This window comes from Gekko japonicus, unplaced genomic scaffold (assembly GCF_001447785.1).
Source record: "Gekko japonicus isolate JY-2015 unplaced genomic scaffold, Gekko_japonicus_V1.1 scaffold24, whole genome shotgun sequence".
NCBI lineage: Eukaryota > Metazoa > Chordata > Lepidosauria > Squamata > Gekkonidae > Gekko > Gekko japonicus.
In genome coordinates, this window is record NW_015164665.1 from 706,228 (window position 1) to 731,155 (window position 24,928).

The 24,928-nt window shown below is 40.9% G+C and overlaps 2 protein-coding genes across 3 annotated transcripts in view; one reads left to right on the forward strand and one right to left on the reverse strand.

Annotated features, from left to right (window-relative positions):
* Positions 1-1,440: 1,440 nt before the first annotated feature.
* RPS3A (ribosomal protein S3A) lies at positions 1,441-5,144 on the forward strand. Its single transcript, XM_015409038.1, has 6 exons — positions 1,441-1,538; positions 2,483-2,586; positions 3,070-3,257; positions 3,350-3,558; positions 4,601-4,710; positions 4,989-5,144. The coding sequence occupies exons 1-6, from the start codon at positions 1,477-1,479 to the stop codon at positions 5,108-5,110; spliced, it is 795 nt and encodes a 264-aa protein (XP_015264524.1). The 5' UTR covers positions 1,441-1,476; the 3' UTR covers positions 5,111-5,144.
* A 791-nt stretch (positions 5,145-5,935) lies between these two features.
* SH3D19 (SH3 domain containing 19) overlaps positions 5,936-24,928 on the reverse strand; it is a 66,438-nt gene continuing 47,445 nt past the window's right edge. Inside the window, exons 12-17 of one of the 2 annotated variants that reach the window (XM_015409046.1) lie at positions 22,677-22,735; positions 17,806-17,993; positions 15,308-15,360; positions 13,943-14,129; positions 9,978-10,063; positions 5,936-9,507 (exon numbers count right to left, since the gene is read on the reverse strand). In XM_015409046.1, coding sequence (XP_015264532.1) covers positions 9,397-9,507; positions 9,978-10,063; positions 13,943-14,129; positions 15,308-15,360; positions 17,806-17,993; positions 22,677-22,735 — 684 coding nt within the window. In that variant the 3' untranslated portion in view covers positions 5,936-9,396. The remainder of the gene's footprint in view (positions 9,508-9,977; positions 10,064-13,942; positions 14,130-15,307; positions 15,361-17,805; positions 17,994-22,676; positions 22,736-24,928) is intronic. The other variant, XM_015409047.1, reaches the window with a different exon arrangement.

Here is a 24,928-nt window from a genome sequence, read left to right on the forward strand (position 1 = left end):
GAACTAGTTTTCCAGCTCTCAAAATATTAGAACTTGGGGCCATCCAATGAAGTTGATGGACAGTAGGTGCAGGACAGCCATCAGTGGCTACTAACTGTGGTGACTAAAGAGAACCTCCATATTAGGAGCAGTAAACCTCTGAATACTGGTGCCAGGAGGCAACATCAGGGGCTGTTGCTGGCTATCCAGAGTAACTGGTTGGCCACTATGTGAGACAGGATCCTAGACTAGAAGGACCATTGGCCTGATTCAGCAGGGTGGTTCTTATGAATCCTGACTGTATTTATAGCACAATTTTTTTTAACCACTGAAGGTCATAATTAAAAAAAAAGTTCACCCATCTCTATAATCTTATTTTTTTACTTGCATGGGATATGTAGTGATTGCGCTATTCTAAAACCACTTAGCTTAGTGTAGGTTTGCCAACCTTCAGGGATGGCTGGAGTTCTCTTGAAATTACAATGATCTCTAGACTAGTGTTATCAGTTTCCCTAGAGGAAAATAGGGTTACAAACTCTGGCTTGGGAAGGTCTTGGGAGTTTTGGGGGGCAGAGCCCAGAAAAGGTGGGGTTTGGAGGGGGAGGCTAGTGGGGATGTGATTTCAGTGGGGATGTGATTTAAGATGCCATTTCCTCCAGGGGAATTAATCTCTTGTCTGGAGGCTGGCAACCCTATGAACTGCTTCAGAGAGCAGCGATTCCATGGCATCACACGCCTACCGAGTTTCTTCTTTCCCCAAAACTCCACCCTCCTCAGGCTCCACCCTCAAATCGCCAGGAATTTCCCAACCCAGATACAGTAATCCTACATAAAGTGGATTATGAGTTGTGTTTTGAAGGACACACTGAATCTGGTTGAGCTTTCATCACAATCGCCCTATAAAATGGGCTTATGCTGAGAAGCTTATGTAGGCAAGAGGGCTGGAGGATGAGTCTACTGTCATTGATACTTTTGGTGCTTTGTTTTTATTAATTTGATTCTTTTGCGCTCCCAGAGGACTCACATGAATTGTCCTTCAATAGACTTTTGTTCATGAACGTCACGCTATCGGGAAAGCCTTGTTTTAACCCCACTTAATATTGAGGAAACTGAAGTATTGTACCTGTTTATAGATTCAGGTGAGTATCCGAAGAAGTGTGCCTGCATACGAAAGCTTATGCCTTGAATAACATTTTGTTGGTCGTAAAGGTGCCACTGGACTCAAACTTTGTACCTGTTTTATATTAGTTTCGTTTCGGCTATCGCTCTGCAGCAAAGCGCTCATACGTTATGCCCTTTTAGCCTAACCAAAAACTGCATCACACTCAAACCCGCACCAGGTGTCGCCGCAGGTTCCCTGACGCAGACGCGGCCACGCAAATCACGGCCACTAGTCTCGCGAATTTTCCCGGTTTCGGAGCTCTCGCGCGAGCCCAGTTCTCGTATAATCTCGCGTCGTTTAGTAATTCCGGCCTCTTTGGTTCCCGGCGCGGTACAATGGCGGTCGGCAAGAACAAGCGCCTCACGAAAGGAGGCAAGAAAGGCGCTAAGAAAAAAGTGTAAGTGTGGCTAAGCGGCAGCGCTGGGGTAAGAGGAACGGTACTCGGTGGGAGCCGTGGTCTGGGAATGTGGGATGCCGCCGATGTCGGATGGATTGCAGACGGGGTAGGGGAGCGATGGAAAGGAAGCAACGCTGACATGGCGGGCGTCGAGAAACGGAGGCTAGTGGGTGCCAAAAGGCGCACGAGCGGCTCCCCATGTGAAACAGGGGTTGCGCCTGTTTCTGGAAATGGAATGGACGGGCTTGCAGAGGAAAAGAAGGCTGGTCGCATTCAGATCTCTGCCTGTTGTCTCGCCTCCTTTTGTAGAAATTTTGGGTGCAAGTCCATTTTTACGCACGTGTCTGGGTAAAGTATTCAGTCGCCAGGGGATAGGAGACAGTCACTTGGTAAGTCGGAGTGCTATTACTAGGATAGCCGCAGCCCAAGTGAATGCAGTGACTGCGGCTGGGGTTGATATTCAGACTTTCTTAATGACAAATGAAGTAAGAATAAGAACAGACCATCATGCGTGTTCAGGAAGTATCTGAATTGTAGGCATTGTTGTGGATAATGTTAAGAAGAAAGTATTGCTGGTTACTGTAAAGTGGTACTTGGGCCAACCCAACCAGAGTTTCTGTGTTTCTTGCTGTACTGTACTGGTAAAGATGAGAGGAAGTGGTTCTGGTTTTGCACATGGGAAGCTCGAACACTGAATCCAGTCCATGCATTTAATCTGTATTAATGATAGTTTATATGAATAACACTACAGATCAGGATGAAGAACAAGCTTACAAGCCTTGTGTAAGTAAATGAAATAAGGATTGTAAATATATGTTCTAAAAATATTGGATCTGCTTTTGTTGGTTAGTGAGAAAGTTGCAGTGCTTTAAGTCATACTTTGGGATTTACACTAGGAAAGAGAACCAGTATAAGAGTGTTTTCTTCCTTCTTCTCCCAATCAGGGTTGATCCCTTTTCAAAGAAGGACTGGTATGATGTCAAGGCACCAGCAATGTTCAATATTCGAAACATTGGCAAGACACTGGTCACCAGGACCCAGGGAACAAGTAGGTCATATTGTTAAATATTTAATTTCCATCTGTCTTGAGTTACCATTCTAAGGTCTGCAACATGAAAACATGATTTTGTGAGTGTGTGTGCATGCATTAAAGTTCATGGCAATAGGTATAGGATACACCAGAAGAGCCCCTTGTTTATCCAAAGAGTAACTAAATTGTGGAATTCACTGCCTGTGGAGGTAGACATGGCCACAAGCATAGATGACTTTAATCAGGGTTATTAATAGTTATTTAGAGAAGTAAAACTGTAATCAAAATATACATATGTATAGGTACACTGTCTAAATCCATTTAATAGCTGAAGAATGGTGTAATTCTGCTTAGAATTGTACAGTCTATTATGCTATGCACACTTACTTGGAAGTAAATCTCAGTAAATACTGTGTCATGATCACTAGATGTTTACTCAGTATTATCAGTGAGCACTTTAGAGTTTGCCCATAATGCATTAATACAGTTCTGTATTTGTAGAAATTGCCTCCGATGGACTTAAGGGCCGTGTATTTGAAGTAAGTCTTGCTGACCTACAGAATGATGAAGTTGCCTTCCGCAAATTCAAACTGATCACAGAGGATGTGCAAGGAAAGAACTGCCTGACAAATTTCCATGGCATGGATCTCACACGTGACAAAATGTGCTCAATGGTCAAAAAGTGGCAGGTTAGTAATATTTTAGGTATTAAATGTACTAAGCTGTAAAACTAACTTGATGCTTATAAAGGGAACAGTGAGTTGTAACTCCTATTTTCCAGACAATGATTGAAGCCCATGTTGATGTCAAAACCACTGATGGGTATCTTCTACGCCTTTTCTGTGTTGGCTTCACCAAGAAGCGAAACAACCAGATTCGCAAGACTTCCTATGCCCAGCATCAGCAGGTCCGCCAGATTCGGAAGAAAATGGTGGAAATCATGACACGAGAAGTACAAACAAATGACCTGAAAGAAGTTGTCAGTAAGCTGTATGTTGAGTTTTGTCCCTAATCTTCAAGAAGGCTGTTTTCATTCAATATTAATTTGTTTCCATAAGCAGTTTATACAAATATAACAGTAACATTTTCAGATTAATTTTTAATTTGATGAAATGGAGTCACCTTTATATTACTGTAATTTTTTTTAGAAACACATTGTTGCTAGCCGTATGAGCCATCTCAATTTGAGATAGACCAATATAGATCTAAATATTTTCTGTTGTATGTAGCAGTGACTAACACGAGAACTGTCCTTAAGATTTTAGCTTCATTACCAAAGTAAGGACTAAACTTAGAATTTACACAGTTGGTTATAATTATTAGTAAGAGCTGCTCTGTCTTCCAGTTGTAGTTATTAAGTTATTGTTATAAGCACTGTTTTTAGGGATGTTGTATCATTTATGCTCAGATGGTTATGTCACAGTTTAAGGTGGTGGCAGAAAAAAGTTCAAGAAGCTTCCAGGGAGGATGACCATGGATCTCTGGATGCCATGTGATGTTTTACAGTTGCCAAAAATCTTTGTTTAGGTTTCTCCTGCCAGTCAGGTTCTTCCCTATCCAATAGTCTCTACAATCCTGATAAATTTCCATCTAGTTCACCCCATTGTACCCTTGGGTAGATTGTTGGAGTAACTTTTGTTTCACTTCATTGAATTACATCAGTTATCTGTGGGTATCTCTGGTTCAGCTCTGAAATGTGCACCATAAATGTGCCCAAGTTGCTTTCTTCACCTCATTTTGCAAGTACATTTTAACATGGCTGACTGGGAGCACTGTAACTAAACCTGACCTTGGCTCCGACCGCAATTCAGGGTCCTAATTGCCATCCTTTCTGACTGTAGTTGGGTGAAGCCGCTTTTATGCGCAAGGGTAAAGGGTATGATACATATGGTGGCACTTCCACAGATGGCTGTCGAAAGCAGTATGGTGTGCTAGCTTTTCAGAGTTCAGTGGAATATATTGTTGCTTGCTAGTATTGCGTTTATGGATCCGAGGATACTAATTGATGAACTGTTCACTTTTACCATCCTAGGATCCCAGACAGCATTGGTAAAGACATAGAGAAAGCATGTCAGTCAATCTATCCCCTTCATGATGTCTATGTTCGGAAAGTCAAGATGCTTAAGAAGCCCAAATTTGAATGTAAGCATACCTGTGTCTGTCGAAATAGTATTCTGTATTTTATTTAATGTGGGAATGAATGATGACAACGTGTTTCGGTCCCATATGAAATAATGATTAGTTCTTCTCCCAATGCTGACATTCCCATAAAACTAAGAGTGAAACTTCTCAATGGTTTTGGAAAGATTTGCTATAAATAATCTTTCAAAGTAATCACACTTTCGTTTTTACTTATGCCAATAGTCTACGTTAACAATGTGATCTATTTATTTATACTGTCGCCTTATTATTATTTGTAGTGGGCAAGTTGATGGAGCTGCATGGTGAAGGTGGTGGTGCTGGCAAGCCATCAGGTGATGAAACGGGTGCAAAAGTGGAACGAGCTGATGGGTATGAGCCCCCTGTGCAAGAGTCTGTCTAAAGCTGGATACAAAAATAAAAGATTTAATATAAACGAAATATGGTTATGTGCTTTTGTAAGTAACACAGAATGGTATTTGCAATTCATATTTAAGCCAGGGGTTCTCAAAACTGGGTTGGGATCCCAGTTAGATTGTGACTCTGGGATCATGAGGCCAGGATGAACAACATGAGGTGGGAATCTAAGTGACAAATTTGGGCTGGCTTCTGCATGAATTATGTTGGGAAGGGAGAAAGTGCTGTGTGACGTTAGCAAATGCATTTTAGTTTAGAAGTAGGTCCAAGAAGTACAGTAAGTCTAGAAGTGTGTCACATTCACTAATTTAAACTGCTTTGCTACGAGCCTGCTGCTTAGTTTTAACTTTTAAAAATAACCGTAGTTCTCTTATGTTTCAATGGAGTTTTGTTCAGTAACTACTGTTGTCCAGTATCATGCAGCTGAAATGGACCTCAAAATCATCTGAGAAAGTTCAGCGTGAATGCAAGTTTCCATTTGACATGGATGGCTGTTGAACAAGACTGTTCAAGTAAAATGCTTTGGTATTACTTTGCAGATGATAACTTTAGTTGGTGCATTGACTAATATTTTACGAATTGGTGCTCCTTAATACCAGTTTCTGCAGTTCTTGTTTTAAGCAGTTGCATCTGCTGTGGTATTTAGATTTGGAAATTCAGGATTGGAAAGCTCTAGAAAATGTCACACATTATCCATCTGTCATTTCTGAATATGTAGCAATAGACACAGTTGAATTTGACATTGTAGATTTTATATCATGCACTGCTTAAAAATGAATCAGTTTCAGTTTTCAGACAAATAGATGTTTATTGGTTAAATACAAACTTACTGGTATTGTAGAACAGTGTAAAATTATAATTTCTAGAAAAGCAAAATAGTTGCACAAATTTCTCATTGATGGGCAGATTATTCTATAAGTAAAAAAACCGGGTTCAGAAAAGTAAATATGATAATGTGTCAGATTTTTCACCACCACGTCCCTGCTGTAGCTCCTGAAACACCATGGGGGAGGGGATACTTTTGGTGAACTCGCATGATTTGATAAGGGAAATGGAGCTGCATTTTCTCTCCCTTAGCACCCTCCCTCCAACCTCTGCCAGGTTTTTCCATTTCCTTACGCATCTTGCAGTATTTTCCCCCTCTCATAGCAAGGTGGAAAAGTAATAGTTTTCTGGATCTAAGCTACTGCATGGAACATAACGTTTCTGTCATTAAAACACTCTATTCAAGATTTCATAATGATAATTTATAAATTTAGAGGAATATGCTAATAGAATTATCTTTATATTCAAAGCCCTGCGTCAACTAGTTAAATGCATTTAAATACTGAGTCTTTTCAAGTTTAGCCCACATTTAATACAACTGCATTAAGAGTCCTTTAGATGGCACTGTTGGAGCGAAGTTACTGCATCTGTCAGTCCTGGTGTACACATCTGAGAATATTTGGGTTGCTCAACCAGATGCTTATTTAAATGTATGAAATGCTAATGGATGTAATATTTATCCATATTGTCTAACTTACAATACTAATTAATGCTTATTCATTAACAAGGCTAAACAATAATTCCCCACTGCCTGTAAATGTCTAAATCACTACTTGCTCAACGTACTTTTATGAACACATTAGAGAAATACAGTCAACAAATACGTAAACATTGCACTGCTTGGAATAGCTGAACTTTCGTAACGTGTGCCAATACCTTTTTCAAAATGCAGACAAAAGTATGTGTTGGTGTATAGAAAACAGGAAAAATCTTAAGGCTGTGATTCAGCAACCAACATTTTTTGTAGTGCAAGCTGGTAGCTGTTGCAGGGGCTACTTAAAGCCTCTGTTAAGGCCACAGAAAATTATACAAAGTACAAAAGCATCTTGCACATCTGAAAGCTGAAGGACGAGGCTGGAAACCGCTGCAGAGCCTTTACATTTCTGCAGAGAGTAATCCCAAACTTCAGCCCATGCACATTTTGCACTATAACATATTGGCCTTCATACACAGACAAAAAAACAAGTGGGCAAGTATGTATACAAAGGCACTGATCAGTAACATTTTCATGAAGACCCAAGTGTCCAGAAAGAAGTGTTTCTTGCTGGTAGACAGGTCAGTGTATTTCCTGTCTTGTTTTTGGTGATGCAGCTCAGTCCTGTTAGGCTTATATCAAAACATAGGCTTGAATCCAGTGATGGGCAAGCAGAAATAAAAGAACGAGTTCTACATGTGCAAGATCTTGTGTAGCACCTAGCACTTTCCTCATCTATTCATAAATCAGTTGCGCAAGATCTTGCACAAACAGAAGTGTGCAAGTGGAGATACAGTAAGCTTGATCTAGTGCATGTGATGTCAGTGGTGTCTGACACTTAACTTGTGCGGGAGCTCTGCTACAGGTGGAAATTCTGCACTGGATTCAACCAGTAGCGAGACAGAGTACCTAAAATAGGTGTTAGTGTTATGTGCAATAAAGTGCTTCGTTGTCCTGTATCTCCAGGATTACTTTGAGTTCTGTTCAGATACTTTCCTGTGATTTGCATATGGCTCAGCTGGATGGAAGATACTATGATCTCTACTATTTTGTCATCTGCTTATCTCTTTAGGAGAAAAGGTCTGTTTCTATACTGCCCGTTATTGGAAAGATACTGAACTGTAGTTTTGGCCCATATCTGTTGTTTTTTTAAACCAAGCCGATTTTGAAGAAAGTGAAGTGGCTATAAATAGTAGCAACTGGGCAGTTCTTCCTAAGAAGTTTGGATCTGTACTTTAGCCCCAAAAAAAAGAGTTGCTGCTGATTTTGCAGACAGTTATTGGCATTTCTGAGTAAAAGGAACAGTTATCTCCATGTTTAGCAGGAGACACTGGGCACAACATTAGGGTTTTTATCCTGGGAAACAGGATGCTGGGTCTGATACAACAGGGTTCCCTTTATGAATCTTATAAGTAGTGAGGCAAATTTTAAAAAGTTTTTCACCTTGTTCAAAGCAGAGTTACTATTGCATGGACGTACTGCTTTATCTGTGCACTAACGATTATATTGCCAGCTTAAGGGAAGTAGCATGTGGCTAGCTACATATTAGCATTATTGCATCTTAGTCTCTGGTATTTAGATTAGAAACCTTTTTATAATTAATGCTCTGATATGGTTTTATCTATGCTCAAATCAGATTTGTTAAAAAAAAACAGAACTAAAGACTTCTTATAAAACCAGCTCCCACATTGGAACTGAATGCTGCAGAAGGTCAATTTACATTCAGAACTTTCCCCAGTAGTAGTGATAGTTCCTGGTCTTTGTAAGTTAAACTCTTGAATTTGAGAGACCCAAAGAAATAAAATCTGTTTAGAGAAAGTGAGGCAAACAGATACTACAATACAAATTGCAATTGTGTTCAGTTCATACCATAATGATAAATGGTGTTGATTGCGTCTTCCCATTCTCATAACAAATGTCTGAGGTTTTCATGAAATTCTAATGCTATGTATCCTTCAACAGCTTGATAAAAAGTTAGATGAACAGACACTGCAGAACTTCTGTAACAATTGTTAGGTAACTGAATTGGTTATCTGGGAAGCTGTGAGTTTGTTGAAAAAGATTAATATACAACTTCTTCAGGAGTTTGTTGAAAAAGATTAATATACAACTGAGGCCTAGCACATACATGCAGTAAAATGAGGTAGTAGGATGGACTCCGGGTGGTAGATTTCAGTTTTAAATGTTCCTTTCTCTTGCTTTTGCTTGCTGCACTGATTTCAAAGGGGCAAAGCAGGGAAGGAAATGATCCTGCATGTGCAGTTTAAAGTAGTGCTGTCTGTTCTGTCACCTGCTCTTGCCTATGTGGACTGGATCTCTGGCAAGGGAATCCTGCTCTTTCAGGAAACTAAAAATAATGCCTTAAACCCACTTAGGCATTATTTCAAGCACAATTAGTCTGCCTCACAGTTGAGTGCAGCTACATATTCACATTGGGAATGAAGAGATGAATGAGAGCTGCATTTGACTACTCACTGTATTTTAGAAAAACTTGGATGACCTACTTTATCGTTCCAAGTAGCAGAATCTGGTACAATACATAAGTGGGGCTTCTAACAAGTTAATTAGAAACAGATTTTGTATAATCTTGTATATGTTTATAAAAATAGTGCAAAAATACATTTGATAGTCAAAGATTAGACCTAGTGATCACAGATGTCAGACTCTGCAGTCTGAACTATCATGGTCTTTTGAGTTGGAAAACTGTTCACTTGTATAGCCAGCCTCCTAAGAATTGGATTTCAGCTTCAGAATTATTGTAAAATCTGAACAAAGTTTTTAGGGAATATTCCAGACTTTCCATGTAATTCTCCACTCATCCAGTCTTCACCTACAGATTCTAGGTCGGTAATCATATCACCAGCCTGTTAAAAAAAGTAAATCAAGTCAAGTCAGCCTTTATTGGCATAAAATATCAGTACCATTTATACATTAAAAAAAAAAGTAAATAAACTGTCACACCACTGGTACTTGTTTTCAGCTCAGTCGTACATTCTTTAGTATGTTGTTCATAATACAATATTGGGGGGCCAATGGAAATGAAGACTCAGCAAAAAGTCACCCTCTGAAATTGAAATTAGGCAGTGATGAGTTCATGGAGGTGTTAAAATCACACGTGGGTGCTAATGGATCGTGTCAGCAATTAGAAATTGCTGTATTTTATGTATTTTGAGTTTGCTGGCCATGCAGTCATGCCTAAACTTTGATAGCTTCCAGAAAGGACTTCAGATGTTACTGCAGTGAAATTCTACTCTTGGCATAGTCATTCAGTTTCTTTACAACTGAAGAAGGGATGCAGGCTAAAACACATCTCCTGTATCATGGCTAAACTCACTTTGAAGGAGAGTTCATCTACATTCTCTGCTTGGAAGTCATGCAGGGCCTGGCATCTTCTCTTCCAAGGTGCAGGTTTTGGTCCTTCTGTAGAACATGATTGTATTGCAATTCAGTTGCCACTTCGGGAACGAAAGAATAATTTTGCCAAAAACACAAAAATCAAACTGTCCTTTGACAATTATCAAATAAAGTAGAAACCTGTGTGCATAAGTTCATCACTGTTTAAAGAAGGGGTGGGGGAGATCAAGATGAGGTAGCTGGCTTGTGTATGGTTTTCAAGACAGTGACGCAGACAAAAATAGTGTTGGGATTTGGCTATATGCCAATGGCATCAGAGAAAAATGTACATTCCTGGTATGGTGTGAAAGTAACACAACAAGATGTGGCAGAGAAAAATGCATACAATGTGTGTCATACAGGGAGGGTAATATAAGTGGTCTGGGTACCAAAGAAACTGAAAACTGCTAACAACGGTCCATCTAATATCAAGATAAATGATGTCTCCAAGTAAATATTTTACCATTTAAAGCACTGTGTGTTCGAGATAGCAAGTTATGTAGGTTAAAACTGCTTTTTTGTTTAGGAATATAATCAAGCCTGTTTTCCAGGTTAATTTATTCTCAGAATTGATGACATATGCAGTAACCAGCTGCCAACCAGTTTAGGTCCTTTCTAATCTGGTTTTAGAACTGGTTGAACTGAAACAGCCTTGGTCACCTTGGGAGATAGAAACAGGGAGTGCCATAGCCCCCATTCCATGCCTCTCTCTAATTGTTGTATCTTTTACCAATTTACCATGTCCCTCAGGTGGAGAGTTCTGTATCACCTCAACAGTCAATACCCTCCTTTTTATATTGCTTAATATTAGGATCACAGTCTTCTTTAGGTATGTGAGATTAAGTGGATTTGTTTTATTTAGTGTGTCTACATTGACACGTACACAGGATTAGTCACTCTTGAAATACAGAGCACATTAACTACAAATCCAGACCCCTTTTCCTTGGGTCCTATAGAGTGTATAGTGGGTAATCTGGGTTGAGGTTGATATGGGAGTCATATATAATGAAACAAATATTTTATTTGGTGGGTGTTATGTTCGATTCCTTCCCACACCAGCCTCCTAGCTGATGCAGTATCAGAGCTGGGAGATCCTTAAGAGTTAATGTTATTTCTTTCAGTGGCTTTTAACAAAGACAAAAACCTTGAACAATTTCACTGTTTTTATCTGGGACCAGCACCCAAATTCTGCCTGTAAAAATTAATCACTATGGTCCCGAGTTCCTCCCTGGTCCAGGATACCTCCTGTCCCTTTTCCCTTCAAAATCCAACTGCCCTTTTTGTCCACTGACTGTTGGCAGTTACTTGCTAAGGGTACTCTCCCCCCTCCTTTACTTCAGAGTTCCATTTGTATTTTGAAACAGTGGTCTGCTCTGAGATCAGGGTTGGCTTGTTCATTACAGGGAGTGTGACTATTAATTCTCCTGGATCTCTCAGACCTTTAGTACCCTCAGTTATGGTATATCCTCCTGGACAGACCTTTCTAAGGGGATTGGGAAGCACCATTTTGCTGTGGTTTCAGTCCTACCTGGCTGATAGGTTATAGGTGATACTTGAGGACTGGCTGCACAGACCTTTGGGGTCTCACAAGGTTCCATCTTGTCCCCATGCTCTTAATGACTATATGAAACCGCTGGTTGAGGTCATCTGGAGATTTGGGCTGGGTTATCACCAATATGCAGATGACACTCGGTTCTATCTTGTACTTCTGGCTGATCCCAGAGAGACCAATGCCTGGTGGCAGGCTAATAAACTGAAGCTCAACCCTTACAAGACTGTAGTGCTACTGGTTAAGTTTTGACCCAGGCTTTTAAGGTGTTCTACCCTTAAAATGGCCAGAACAGGTGATATCTGGATATTGATTCACAAAGTGTAATGGCAGAATTTACAAAGGATCACACATCTTCAGACCTTTTCTGTTGTTTTGCAAGTCCACAAATTTCCAAACAGGCTGCTTTATTATGCCTGAAGTGCACAACCACTCTAACAGATGCCACAAAGGCTTGTACATGCAGTGCAACTGCTTTTCAGACACTTATCTACTCAGTCCAGTAGTACATGTGTCACTTCTGCCCCAACACAAGCATATACATGCTTCCATATCTCTCTCCAACCATTATGCAAATTGCTCTCATCACTGCATGCTTGGTATGAATACAGGAAACATTGAACTCTCATTCCTTGCAATGCTCCTATTGCCTGCCTGTATCAGTGTGTTCCCAGTTAGGAATGTGCAAAAATGAAAAGGTATTTTTTGGGTTTGGATATACCGAACCTGAAAAATATTGGTATTTCCTGATATTCATGAATCCCAATACTGGTATGGTATTCACATTTGTGAAATATTTGGGAAACCTGAATTTTATTGGTTACCATTACCATAGGGTACAATGGAGAATCAATTTGAGTTCTGAGGGAGCTGTTTTTTTGTGATGGAGACAGCAAATTTGCACCATAGCTGCTGGTGCCTCACCTCAAAAAATCCCCCAAGTTTTAAAAAGATTGGACCTGGGGTTCTAATTCTATGGGCCCCCAAAGAAGGTGCTCCCATCCTCCATTACTTTCAATGGAGGAGAAAAAAGCTATGAGTTCACTCACCAAGTTGTGCTGCCGCCACCATGGTAACAGTGTGACTCAGCAAGTGAAAGGCCATTTAAATGCCTTTTCCAAGCAGTGCTGCAGCATGACTTAGCAAGTGAACTCAGAGTTCACTTCTCATAGTTGCACCCGAATAAAAGCCAAATCTTTATCAGCTTTTATTTGGGCTCAGCTATATTGGTAGCCGAAAAGAAACTCTAATGGCTTTTTGGCTTAAAAAACTTTGAAAATTTTTTTTGTTGGTTTGGGTAAACCGAACACACACCCCTAGTCTCCACTAAGCGAATTGACAGGAAAACAAAGCTCTACTGATTACTGTGAGACTTATCTCCATGGAGGCTTTGACTCCCAAGTCAAACGATGGTCTAGTGGTTCGCCTAAAATGAGCAAGGTTAGAAAATTACCAAACTAACATTCTAAATATGTAGACTTCTGAGTTATTATTTAAACAAAACCACTCCAAATAAGAATCCTGCATATTTTATATATGTCTAACTACTTTAAAGGAGCTGCGGTGGCTCAAGTGGTTAAGACGCTGAACTGCAGGCTGTGGAAGGTCGGTAGTTCAGCAGTTCAAGACCTGAGTTGCCGCATGACGGAGTGAGTTCCTGTCTCTAGTTCTAGCTCCTGCCAACCTAGCAGTTCGAAAGCAAGAAATTGCAAGTAGATAAATAGGTACCACTTCGGTGGGAAGGTAACAGTGTTCCGTGCGCCTTGGTGTTTAGTCATGCCGGCCACATGACCATGGAAACGTCTTCGGACAGCGCTGGCTCTTCGGCTTTGAAACGGAGATGAGCACCGCAACCCTAGAGTTGGACTTAACTGGCTTTTGAGCAAGGGAACCTTTACCTTTAACTACTTTAATAAACAGATGGGCAAAGATGCATGCTATGAAAAGCCACAGTATGACTGAACTGTCAGAACACCCTCAAACTAAGTGTGATGGGATGACCAAGAGTCAGGTAAGACCTGCTTTTTGTGAAAAATCTTACAGGAAATTGATGGAATCATAAAGAAGCATGATGCTAAGAAGCAAACATCAACTGTTACTAAATTGATTAAATTTGCACTTCCAAAGTTGGGATACAGAGACTTGTACCATTTCAGAATAGAGTCCTTTGTCACATGTAAACTTTCCACTTTCAGAGAGATTTTTTTATTCTGGCACTTTCAAAAGGTTACATGGACCCACAAGTCCTGTACCACATACTCTTCATTACTATATGACTCTGCTTATAGCATACTAGAGTATATTACAGCTTCTATAGTCTTATGCATGTATATACAGAATGCTCCTTCAGACTGTACCTGCGCAAACATGTACAAAATTGGCAGGAAAAATTCCTTCTTTCCCATTTAGTCTCCCTTTGTACCATTCTGAGTCCACGCGCTCCAGTATCAAGATGTGATCTCCCCTTTTAAAGGATAAGTCTTCATTGGTTTCTGCTGTGAAATCATAGAGCGCATCACACCACTTTCCGGAATGCTGTTCCAACTGTGAAATTAAAAGGGAGATGAAAAAAGTATCTTGGGGTCGTAGTAAACAGTTCAATGAAAGTGTCAACCCAGTGTGCTGCAGTGATGAAAAAAGTGAACTCTCTGTTAAGGATCATTAGGAAAGGGATTTGAAATAAAACAGCTGTATAGACCTGTGGTGCAGCCTCATTTGGAATACTCTGCACCGTTCTGTTCACTGTATCTCAAAAAAGACATCACAGAGCTGGGAAAAGGACAGGAAAGGGCAACCAAGGTGATGAGGGGGTTGGAGTACCTTCCCTATGAAGTCTGGAACTTTTCAGTTCAGAAAAGAGATGACTTAAGTGTGGGGGGAGAATATTAGAGGCCTACAAAATTATGCACTGTGTGGAGAAATTTGACAAAGAGAAATTTTTCTTCCTCTCCCAAAACACTAGAATTCAAGGGCATCCAATGAAGCTGATGGGCAGTAGATTCAGGACAGACAAAGGAAATACTTCTTCACAAAGAGTGATTAAAATGTGGAATTTGCTGCCAGAGGATGTAGTGATGACTTTAAAGGGGGATTGATAGACTTATGGAGGAAAGCTAAATCAGTGGCTACTAGCCATGGCGACTAAAGGGAACCTCCATGTTCAGAGGCAGTAAACCTCTGAAGACCAGTGCCAGCAGTCAACATCGGGAAGCCCTTGGTCCATATGCCCTGTTGTTGGACCTCCAGAGGAATTTGTTGGCCACTGTGTGAGACAAAATATTGGACTAGATGGACCACTGGTCTGATCCAACAGGACTATTCTTATGTTCTTATGCTTGTTGAGTAAGCTTGAATGTGGCTATGGAAGGAGGGAGGATAAGGTTCTTCTTTAAACAAATCAAAGAGGTATGAAAAAAATCCCTATTTTAAAAAAAGAAATCAATGGCTATATCTAAAAAAGCATATTTTGGAAAAGGAAATTCCTCTTGCCATAACACTATAAATTGCCTTTTGCACAAACGGCACTTCCAATTGTGCAAGCTTTCCACCACCTCTCCTTCAACTACTGATCCCTCAACACTTCCTGAGGGTCTGCTGACCTCAGGAACTGTATATTAATGAGCACTGCAGGGAGGAGTTGCCCTTCAGAATGTTTCAGGAACATACTTCAAAAGTAGAATGCTTCACAGCATTGTAACTCTCTCCAATACTAAGTAGCCTACCTGTGTCAATGAAGCACAATTCCCTTTCTCATTCTTCAGTGATGCTCCACCATCTTTATAAAAGAAAGAGAAAACAAATTTAATGCCACTGGTACTAATAAACTTGAGTATTTTTTATCTCTGATTCCCAACTAGTGTGGAAAGAAAATAATTGTGGAACAAGGTTATAGACTTTGTTTATGTCAGCAAAGTTAAGCTACCATGGATAGTTGTCTAGCGTGTGTTTACAACCATGCAATGTTGTCGAACAACCATGTATTTGCCCCATATGTGGTTAAATAAGCATATAGCTCTGGTAGATTTGCCTGTGACAATAATATGACATGCCATTAGGGTTTGTTATCTATATATCTAATTCTCAACAGTCCCCTCTCTGTGCAGATACTTATTTCTGCAGATAGGGGGTACACTCTCTCCCAACAGGTTTTTCTACAGACTCGAGGGACTCCATGGGTTTCCAGAAAAATCCAAAAAGTAAAAAAAAAAACAACCAACAACCCACAGGGAGAGTTGAATCCCCCCCCCCAATACCTTTTGAAATGGTCACCACAGGGATCTACTCCAGGCCCCACCACATTGACAGAGAGACTTGTGACAGCCAGAGAAAGAGAGTGACAGACAGACCGGGAAGGAAGCAAAAAGGAGGACTGGATCTGGGATTGGGAAGGATTCCTCCTGCAGGCTAAATAGGAGGGAGTTTGAAGCCAGGCCTGGGACTAGGATTGCCCACTCCAGGTTGGGAAATTCCTGGAGATTCTGTGGTGAAGCCTGAGGAGTGCAGAGTTTGGGGAGGGCAGAGGCCTCTGCTGGATATAATGCCACAGAGCCCGCCCCTTTTCTCCAGGAGGACAGATCTCTGTTGTCTGGAGTTCTGTTGGAATTCTGGGGGATCTCTAAGTCCCATCTGGAGGCTGGCAAACCTAGGCCTAGCAGCACCCTCTGGGTGACTAGATACCATCTGACTTGCATGATTCAACTAGGCCAGGCTGCTTGCTGCTGTTCAATAGCAGCCACCCTATGGAAGTCAGTGTAGTATAATGGTCAGCGCTTCAGAGCAGGGTTTGCGAGACCCAAGTTTAGATCCCCATCTTGCTGTGGAAGCTCACTGGGTGATTTTGGACCAGTCACATACTTTCAGCCTAACCTACCTGATAGGGTTGTTGTGTGGATAAAAAGGAGAAGAGAATAATATAAACTGCCTTAGTCCCCATTGTGGAGAAAGACTATGGCTTTCCTCAGTAGAAGCTGCAGGCGGAAAAAACGCTGAAGACAGAGGGGCAGTTCAAGGTAGGTTGGCTGTGGGGTGGGAAGGAGAGAGGGATGCCAACTCTAGGTTGGGAAATTCCTGGATATTTGAGGGGTGAAGCCTGGGGATGGTGGGGATTGAGGCAGGGAGGGACTTCAAACAGATATAATGCCACCTTCCAAAGCAGTCATTTCCAGGGGAACATGTTTCCAACCTCCAGGCAAGGGCTGAAGATCTGGATGACAGAGATCAGTTCCTCTGGAGAAAATGGTTGCTTTGAAGGGTGGAGTTTATGGTATTATACTCTGCTGAGGTCGCCAAGCTGAAACCTCCCAAGGCTCCTCCCCTAAATCTCCAGGAATTCCCCAACATGGAGCTGGCAACCGTAAGAGGAACTGATCTTTATATTTGGGCAATCTGTTGTGATCCCTGGAGAGCAGCTGCTGCCACTGCTGGGGGAGGGGAGGGGGAGAAAGTAGGTGGGAGGCCAGGACAGTGACAGCAGCAGAAAGAGTGATGGGGGACAGAAAGGAAGTGAGGGGAGAGAGAGAGAGTAAGAAAAGGGGTGGCAGGAAGGAGAAAGAGAGTGAGAGAAGTAGGGGGACAGGGGAAGAAGCAGAGGTGGGGGGAATGTGATAGCCACTCCCGCAAGTTTCTTGCAGGTCCCCCCTTGTTTTGCACTAATGTACTTAGTAGTGGACATAGGGTTTTTTTGTTTTGTTTTGAGTTATAGCAAGTATTAGTATCAGGATATAAAATACACAAATGTTTGTTCTCACTAGATTTACACTGTGTGTTCATAGAAAGCTGGAGCTTTAAGTTTCTGCAGTGCGCACACACAGTGTTCATTTTAAATAGATTCAGGTGGGTAGCCATGTTGGTCTGAAGCAACAGAACAAAGTTGGAGTCTAGTGGCATGTTTAAGACCAACAGTTTTATTCTGGGTATAACTTTGTTGGTCTTAAAGGTGCCAATGGAGTCAAACATTGTTCTAATGTTCATTTTAGTTTCATATTTAGGTTATATTTGCAATAGACCAAACCACTTCACAATCTGTGAAACAGCCTCAAGAAGGTTTATGTACAAAAACCCACAGAAGTCTATGCTATATGATTCCTTTCAGCCTGTAGAGTTCATCAGTTCATTTTATTTTAATATTCATAAGAAAGCATCTTCCATTGTCAGGTTGTCTTGCTGGCTACATGAGTTCTGAGTACTTTGAGATCCACCAGTGAACTTTTGTATTTTTTACCTGGTGCTGGAAGATCTTCAATAACTTCAACGAAGTTCAAGGGGAAAATTCCAGAAGCACCTCTCAGCTCTCCTTTGGCCCATTCTTCATTGACATATTCCTTTAAAATAATAATTTCACCTTCTGAAAAGCTTAATTCGTCATTTTTGTCTCCAATGTATTCAAATCGAGATACACATCTAGGGCCTCTACAAAAACAAACAACAAAATAAAGAGCAACAGTTTTCTTTTTGAAATAGTTTCCAAATTTCTGTATCTCAGGCATCGTAACAGTTTATTTCTGTTGAATACCTCTGATGACTTACAATCATTGAAACTGAAAACTAATACAGTATCACAAAGCTTGACAGTTAAAAAAACATTGAAGACAAATATCAAGAGAAATCAGGCACGGAATGTATTGGATAATAAAACATTCTTAACCAGGCATCATAAAGAGTTGTTGCCATATACAGGTCTCCAGAAAGGTAGTTGCTAGGTGGGAGGTGCAACCACCGAAAAGGACTGGAACAAAACCTCTGAATTAGATCTTAAGAAATGAACAGGTTCATACGAGAGAAGTTGATTCAATTCCTGAGCAAAATGCTGGTGGGTGACATCACTAACCCAAACAAACAGCTTGCCTCCTTGCATTGGCAAAACCATCTTCCCCTCTATTTGCCATCAACTGGTAGAACTTTAGCAAGCACAAATGCAAACTGCTATTAGTAATATGTAGCTCAAGCCATTCTGTTGATGGTAAGGTAATCATAACATTCTGAAAAAAAGTAGGCAGTTTACAACTTCTGATTTTTTTTTACATGACCCTTGACACTGTTACATGACTTCCTAGAATTAGCATTAATTGGGTGGTATTTCAATCTGGGAAAGACTGAAGGTCAAAGATGGTTAGACAGTGTCAGATGCAACGAACATGAAATTGAGCCAACTTCAGAGGACGGCGGAAGACAGGAGGGCCTGGCGTAACCTGGTCCATGGGGTCGCGAAGAGTTGGACTCAACTGTGCGACTGAACAACAACAATGCAGAGACAAGTAGCAGACATTTCTGCAATCATAGTTTTACTTTCCCCAGATATTACAGTTCTGAGAATCCAGGCAGATATCTCAGGGTATGTTTCAATTCACACTAACATTTCTTCACACAGCTGCGTATGTGACTGCAGTGTATGTAAAAGATGTGGCGTTTACATGTGTAAACAGCATCTAATTAAAAAATGTTTTGCATTATGCAATGTAAGCTGGGATCCTATATGCACTTATGTTTAAGCCCCATGATCAGAATGATACTTCCGAGTAAATCTGCACAAGACTGGACGAATTAGGAAAGCAAAGTTCATGTCTATGGGAATTCAACCTGGCTTTTCTTTTATCTCAAAGGGCACAACAGCTCTTGTGAGCAGTTCTTGTACAGTTCAGGACAGAAAAACACAGGTTTTCTACTATCCATTTTGGCCACCAGAAGGTAGACTGAACCAAACAAAAAGGAATTTAAAGAGGGGGAAACCCTGCAGGAATACTCTGTGTTCTAACTAAGCTGCTGTTACAATAGTTTTAGCAATTATACTTGATAATTCTAGACGGTATCATCATAGCGTAACAAAAACAGTTTGCTTACCTGTAACTTGTTCTTTGAGTGGCCATCTGTGCATTCACACTGAGGTGCTTTGTGTCAGAGCAGACCTTTAATTCAGAAACTACGAGCTAGCTTTCATGCTTACAAAGTCCTCTCCCCTTAAAGACACAGATTGGACTTTGGAGTTGTACCATTGTGCTCAGTTACTTCAAAAAGAAAGAAAATGCTATAGCAAGTTAAAAGGATTTGCTTCAGGGAAGTGAAAGGGTCTTGTGAATGCACACATGACCACTTGAACAACAGGTGTTTTGTTTTTAATTTTTTATTGTTTCTGTACATCATACTGATGGGTGTAGACCTACCTGGAGGCAGGCAGGGAAGCATCAAGGTGAACAGAGTGCAGAGTACTGCCAAACTAAAGGAAAAGTCTGTTCTGACTCAGACATCAAAGGTGTAGTGCCTCCTGAAAGTAGAGGGCTGGGCTCACATGACACAAAGGCACAACGTGATTTGTAGACATCCACCTTGGCACAGCTCAGGTAGAGGAATCCCTCTGCTTATGGCCAAGGATGTGGCAACAACCCTGGTGGAATGAGCTCTGAGTATCCTGGCAATTCAAAAGACCTGGTGGATAGTTTCCCCCACATTCTGGAATACCTCTTTCAGGGTATCTGAAAGCAGTGCTCCAGAAGTATCCTCTAAACTTCCAGAATCTGTGTGTCCAAGTACAAGATCTTGTCATAATGTTGAGTCCAAAACATTGGGCAGACTGAAATATTAGCCCCTGAAGAGCTGGAGGTGCTTGCTGAACCAAAGTTATCTTGATCAGTATAGGTGGATTAGAATCCGATTCATGGAGTCCCTGCCTATCCAAATGATCTTAGATAAGAGAGGGATAGGAAGGAAGTCATAGAACTGCTACATTCAGTGAAGGAGAAAGGCATTGCCCAGAGAGCCATAACTAATGCCTGCCCCAGTGAAGAATGTCTAGCACATGGTGCTGGCTGACATGGCAAACAGGGCAATTTGTAGTTTGCCGTAAGCAATAGAATACTGGCTATATAAGCGTCACACAGGGACCATTCCTGTCTGACCATCCCCTTGCAGCTGTTAGACTCTGCCAAGGTGTTGTCTTCAGTTGCCATATCAGACAAAGAGATGTTATACTCGCCGCAGATACAGTGCTATCTTGCTTGATTACATTGTAAATAATGGTCCTGTTGCCTGTGACCATCTGCACCACTTTGGGCCCAAAGCAGGGGGGGCAGGGAGGATTGTGAGTCAAGGAAAGGTGGCTGGGGGGAGAAATTTTTAGGGACAGGTTCTCTCTTGGGAAAATGGCTGGCTTCAGAGAACAGGAATCTGAGAGTGGGAATATATGCCCCCCCTAAAGCAGGGGAGTATGCAGTGGGGTCCCCAGTCCTGGGATCTGCACTAGCACCCGTGGCATTTAATATTTTGGAAAAGATGCACATTCACAGGGCCAAGCCTGCAAAGGACATCAAATTATTTATGATGGCAAAGAGCAGAGAGCAAAGATTCCCAATGGGATAAAATAAAATTCTCCAGAAGTGGAAAATGATGCCTTGGGGGCCAAAAACCCATTTTAATTTTATTTTAAATGTTTATATCTGTAAGAGAGAGACAGAGGTTCCTGAAATATTGGACCAATGAAAACAAGACTTCTTCCCTTTCCCTTCCCAATGGCTCTGGGTAGGATTTGCAAATGTCCTCCCCCCCCCCATGTAATCCCACAATCTGTGCCAGTTTCTTCATCCTTATGTCCCACCTTCTCCTTTCAGTCTGGGATTACATACTATAGGGAACCAGGGGAAACCCTGTTCCCCCCTCCTCCCGGCTTTCTATGATGCATACATTCCTTGGTTGAGGTTTTTTTCTCCACTCCCATCCCGTCCTGCCCAAATTACAGTACTAATGAAAATAAAACCACAACAGATTCCACAACATTTTGTTGACGGTCCATACTTGAACAGCTGAATACTCTGGATGGGAAAGGTGAAACCATATATATGCTTAAAAACTAGCTCTAGAAGTTTCCAAATCAAAGCTTTGTATGAGTGCACAAAGCTGATCAGTGGGATAGACAGAGACCATAAAGTAGTAGCAGGTACTTTATCTCCATTTTGAGAATAAATAGGAATAGTTTAAAACACTTTTTATTCTGTCTGTTTGAAATATCAAACCATCATAAAAAGCCCAATCTTCTAAAAAAACGACATTCTGCCTCCCATGGTAGCAACTTATAAATAAAAAGGTTATCCGAGAAGACAAATTTTCCCATCACCTTATTGAATTACTGCTGTGTGTATTAATTTAATTTTCTGCAATCTATTGGAGAAAAGTAAATTGTTTTAGAGAAAAACAAGAGGAACAGATCTGTTTTGGAATGTAATCCTGTAGTAGTCAGGCATTCCATATCTGAATTCAATCAATTTAGTGTTTTAATTGCAATGTAAAAATGCTACATAACAATATTTGAAGTGAATATATACGACTGTTTTTATTCAGCAGTTGCCTCACAGCTAAAGAAAAAGTTTGAAATTGTTACCTTAAATCACTGTCTAATCATAATCTTGATCAAAATTAGTTGTCATTCTTTACTTTTATGTAGTTTATTGCCTATATTTCACAAGTACAAGCACCACATCTAGAGCAAATTAACGTCAATCCTTGGAAGACTCATTTAAGAGATGAAAACATCTGCCAATTCCTTTAATCATAACAAGTCAAACTAATGTTTGTATTTCACACACTGAAAACATATTGTTCTTTACCTTATGTTATAATTGATCTGGAATGAAAATCAGATTCTTATTTTGAAAGAATGGCTATCAAGTAGCACAGGTGCCAAAATGATTGTTATTTGACTAGCCAAGACATCCAGTCGTAAACATCTAAAGTGTGTATATCTGCTCAAAATGTTGAAGCATGCTACATTGAAGTGGGCTACATTTAGATCATTGTTCGGATCCCACAAAGTGTTTCTCCTGACTAAAGTATTTTCATTAGTCAATTGCTGTTTCCTCATCTCCACACTCTTGCTAACAGCCCAGTGCTATTCTTAGGGAGTATTTAGGGTGACAGCTGATTGAAATATACTTCCTTCAGTGGAAACTCTCCATGGAATTGATCTCAATCCTTTGCAGTGCTACAACACTCTACAAACTAAGCTTTTTGTTTATCAGGATCAGGCTGCAAGCTCCCCAAGTGTATTTATAGGTTTTAACACTATCCTAAGGTCAAAAAATGAAAATAGCGACCTGTATGAAAACTTACGTAACACTTGGTGATGAAGACGGTACTTTTTTCCTGTTGCTTTCTCCAGGAATATCAACCTAGCAAAGAGATAAGGAAAAATTAAATTATTTGTTCCTCTTATTAAAAATCAGAATTTTAAAATACAGACTTCATTGATTAATCTGCAGTTCCAACAGCAACCTCCATGTGGCAACATTCAATTACTAAGAATGCTTTGGTTGCTGATCATATCCCAATTATAACTCTTTGATTTGGTATTCTGGAGAACACAGTGTTCTATACCTTTTTTGTTCCTACTAGAATATTTCAATATAAACAGTCTTCTCTTGGCTGCATGTATGACTGGCAGAAATCAGAGCTGAGTGTAATTACATGCTGTTGCCTTTGGCACCTGCTCCTAATTGATATTACAGCCCATTATCTGCTAATGCAAGTCACAATAGTCAAAATTATTATGCAGACATATCCATTCCAGGGATTTGAGCTCCTATCTAGCCATCTGCTAGCCAAAAACAAACAAACATATGTCACAAATACTACTACTTCAGTCATACAAAAGTAAAATTTGGAGAAGGCAGGGAATAAATACAAATTATCCATGAACTTGGCCATTATAATTTAGTTAATGTCAAAAGCATAGCATCATTCAGAGCTGTGCTACAAATGGCTACAGAGGTCCTAGGATGACTTTTCCAAATATTTGCTGAAAAACAGTAACTGCAACTAGAGCCATATTTTGTATCATCCAGTACAGCGGCAGTTAAATTTACTCTTCTCTGGAAAACTGAAGTATACCCATAGGAGACTGCAGTTTTACTGCAGGTTCAGAGTTTGGACAGGGTCCTATTAAAGTATTAGAAATGTCTTAATTATTTTACTTTTACATATTGGGCTAAGCTCAAGTCTCACTTTGGAAAGAGTATCTGTGTCCCAATCTCTATAATACCTCTTATGTGCCTGACCAAAATATTTTAGGAACACTGAAGACATAATATCAAATGGTTGTAAGCAGACAATAATACCTGGTAGGAATATCACTTTAAAAACAGCAAGTCTATTTACCCATCCACTTGGAAGCCCATCAGAGGTAGGTGTGTGAACAACTACACCCCTGGGCCCAGCAGCAAAACTGACCTAGGTGGGGCCAGGGGCAGGAAGGTACCAACACTTGAAGGTCAATTTGTTATTTCAGATGATTCAGCTCCATAGCCATTATTGCTCTCAGTCCATAGCTTCATGTATAGTCTCATCTCTCCTTATATATAATTGAGTAGTGGTCCCACAATGTTCTATGCACTCCAAAATCAGTTGGCTCCGTGATGTGTCAATCACAAGGTGTCTCTATCCACTGGCTGTGTTGCCTGAGTTCTCTCCCACCCACTGCAGCCTAGGCCACTCTTCTCTGATTGGGCCAGCGTTTCAAGGTCATTTGCATATGGAAGCTGACTGGATTTCACTCCATTCTGCACCTCAAACTCCCTCCCCCCACAAGACAGTTGGAACTGTCAGTTGCATATAGGACCTGCTGTATTCTGAGGTAAAATATGTCCTCACTCACAACACATCACTTTCCCTTCAAAAGAAACAAACCCAATAATACAATCATGCCACACCACAAAAAAGACAGATCACACCACAAGGAGAATACCACAAGGCAAAAAATGATAGGAAAAGGTGCCAGCAGGGCTTCAGAGCACGGTGGGGGCTGCTGGTGGGGGGGAAATGGAAAGCTGATCAATGAGGGGGGAAGGTAGGCTGATGCTTGGCTGGGAAGTAGGTAGGGTTGCCAACTCCAGATGGGAAAATCCTGAAAATTTGAGAGATGGAGCCTGGAGAGGCTGAGGTTTGAGGAGGAGTGGGGCCTCAGACAGGTACAATGCCATAGACTCTGCCCTCCAAACCAGCCATTCCGTAATGGTGAACCACTGTTGCCAATCTTCAGGTGGGGGCTGGAGATCACTCAGAATTACAACTGCTCTCCAGATGGCATTGATCCGTTCCCCTGGAGAAAATGGTGGACTCTGTGTCCTTATACCCTGCTGAGGTTGCCATGGCAAACTGATTCTGAGTGCCCACGGACTTGGCACTCTCCCAGAGCCTCTTTCTAGCGCTCATTGTATTTATTTCCAGAATGGGCCTTATTCCTAGTGCTTATATAAAACTGCTGCCAATTCAATGGAGGAAACAGCTGCTAAGTGTGAAGCTGCTGCCTCCACTGAATACATGGAAATGTTGTGTGAGCATGCTAAGTCTTCTATACAGATACAAAA

Coding starts and splice junctions, on each gene's coding strand:
- RPS3A (XM_015409038.1), top strand. CDS start 1,477: ATGGCGGTCGGCAAGAACAAGCGCCTCACGAAAGGAGGCAAGAAAGGC. Junction 1,539..2,482: donor AAAGGCGCTAAGAAAAAAGT/GTAAGTGTGGCT, acceptor TCTCCCAATCAG/GGTTGATCCCTTTTCAAAGA. Junction 2,587..3,069: donor CACCAGGACCCAGGGAACAA/GTAGGTCATATT, acceptor CTGTATTTGTAG/AAATTGCCTCCGATGGACTT.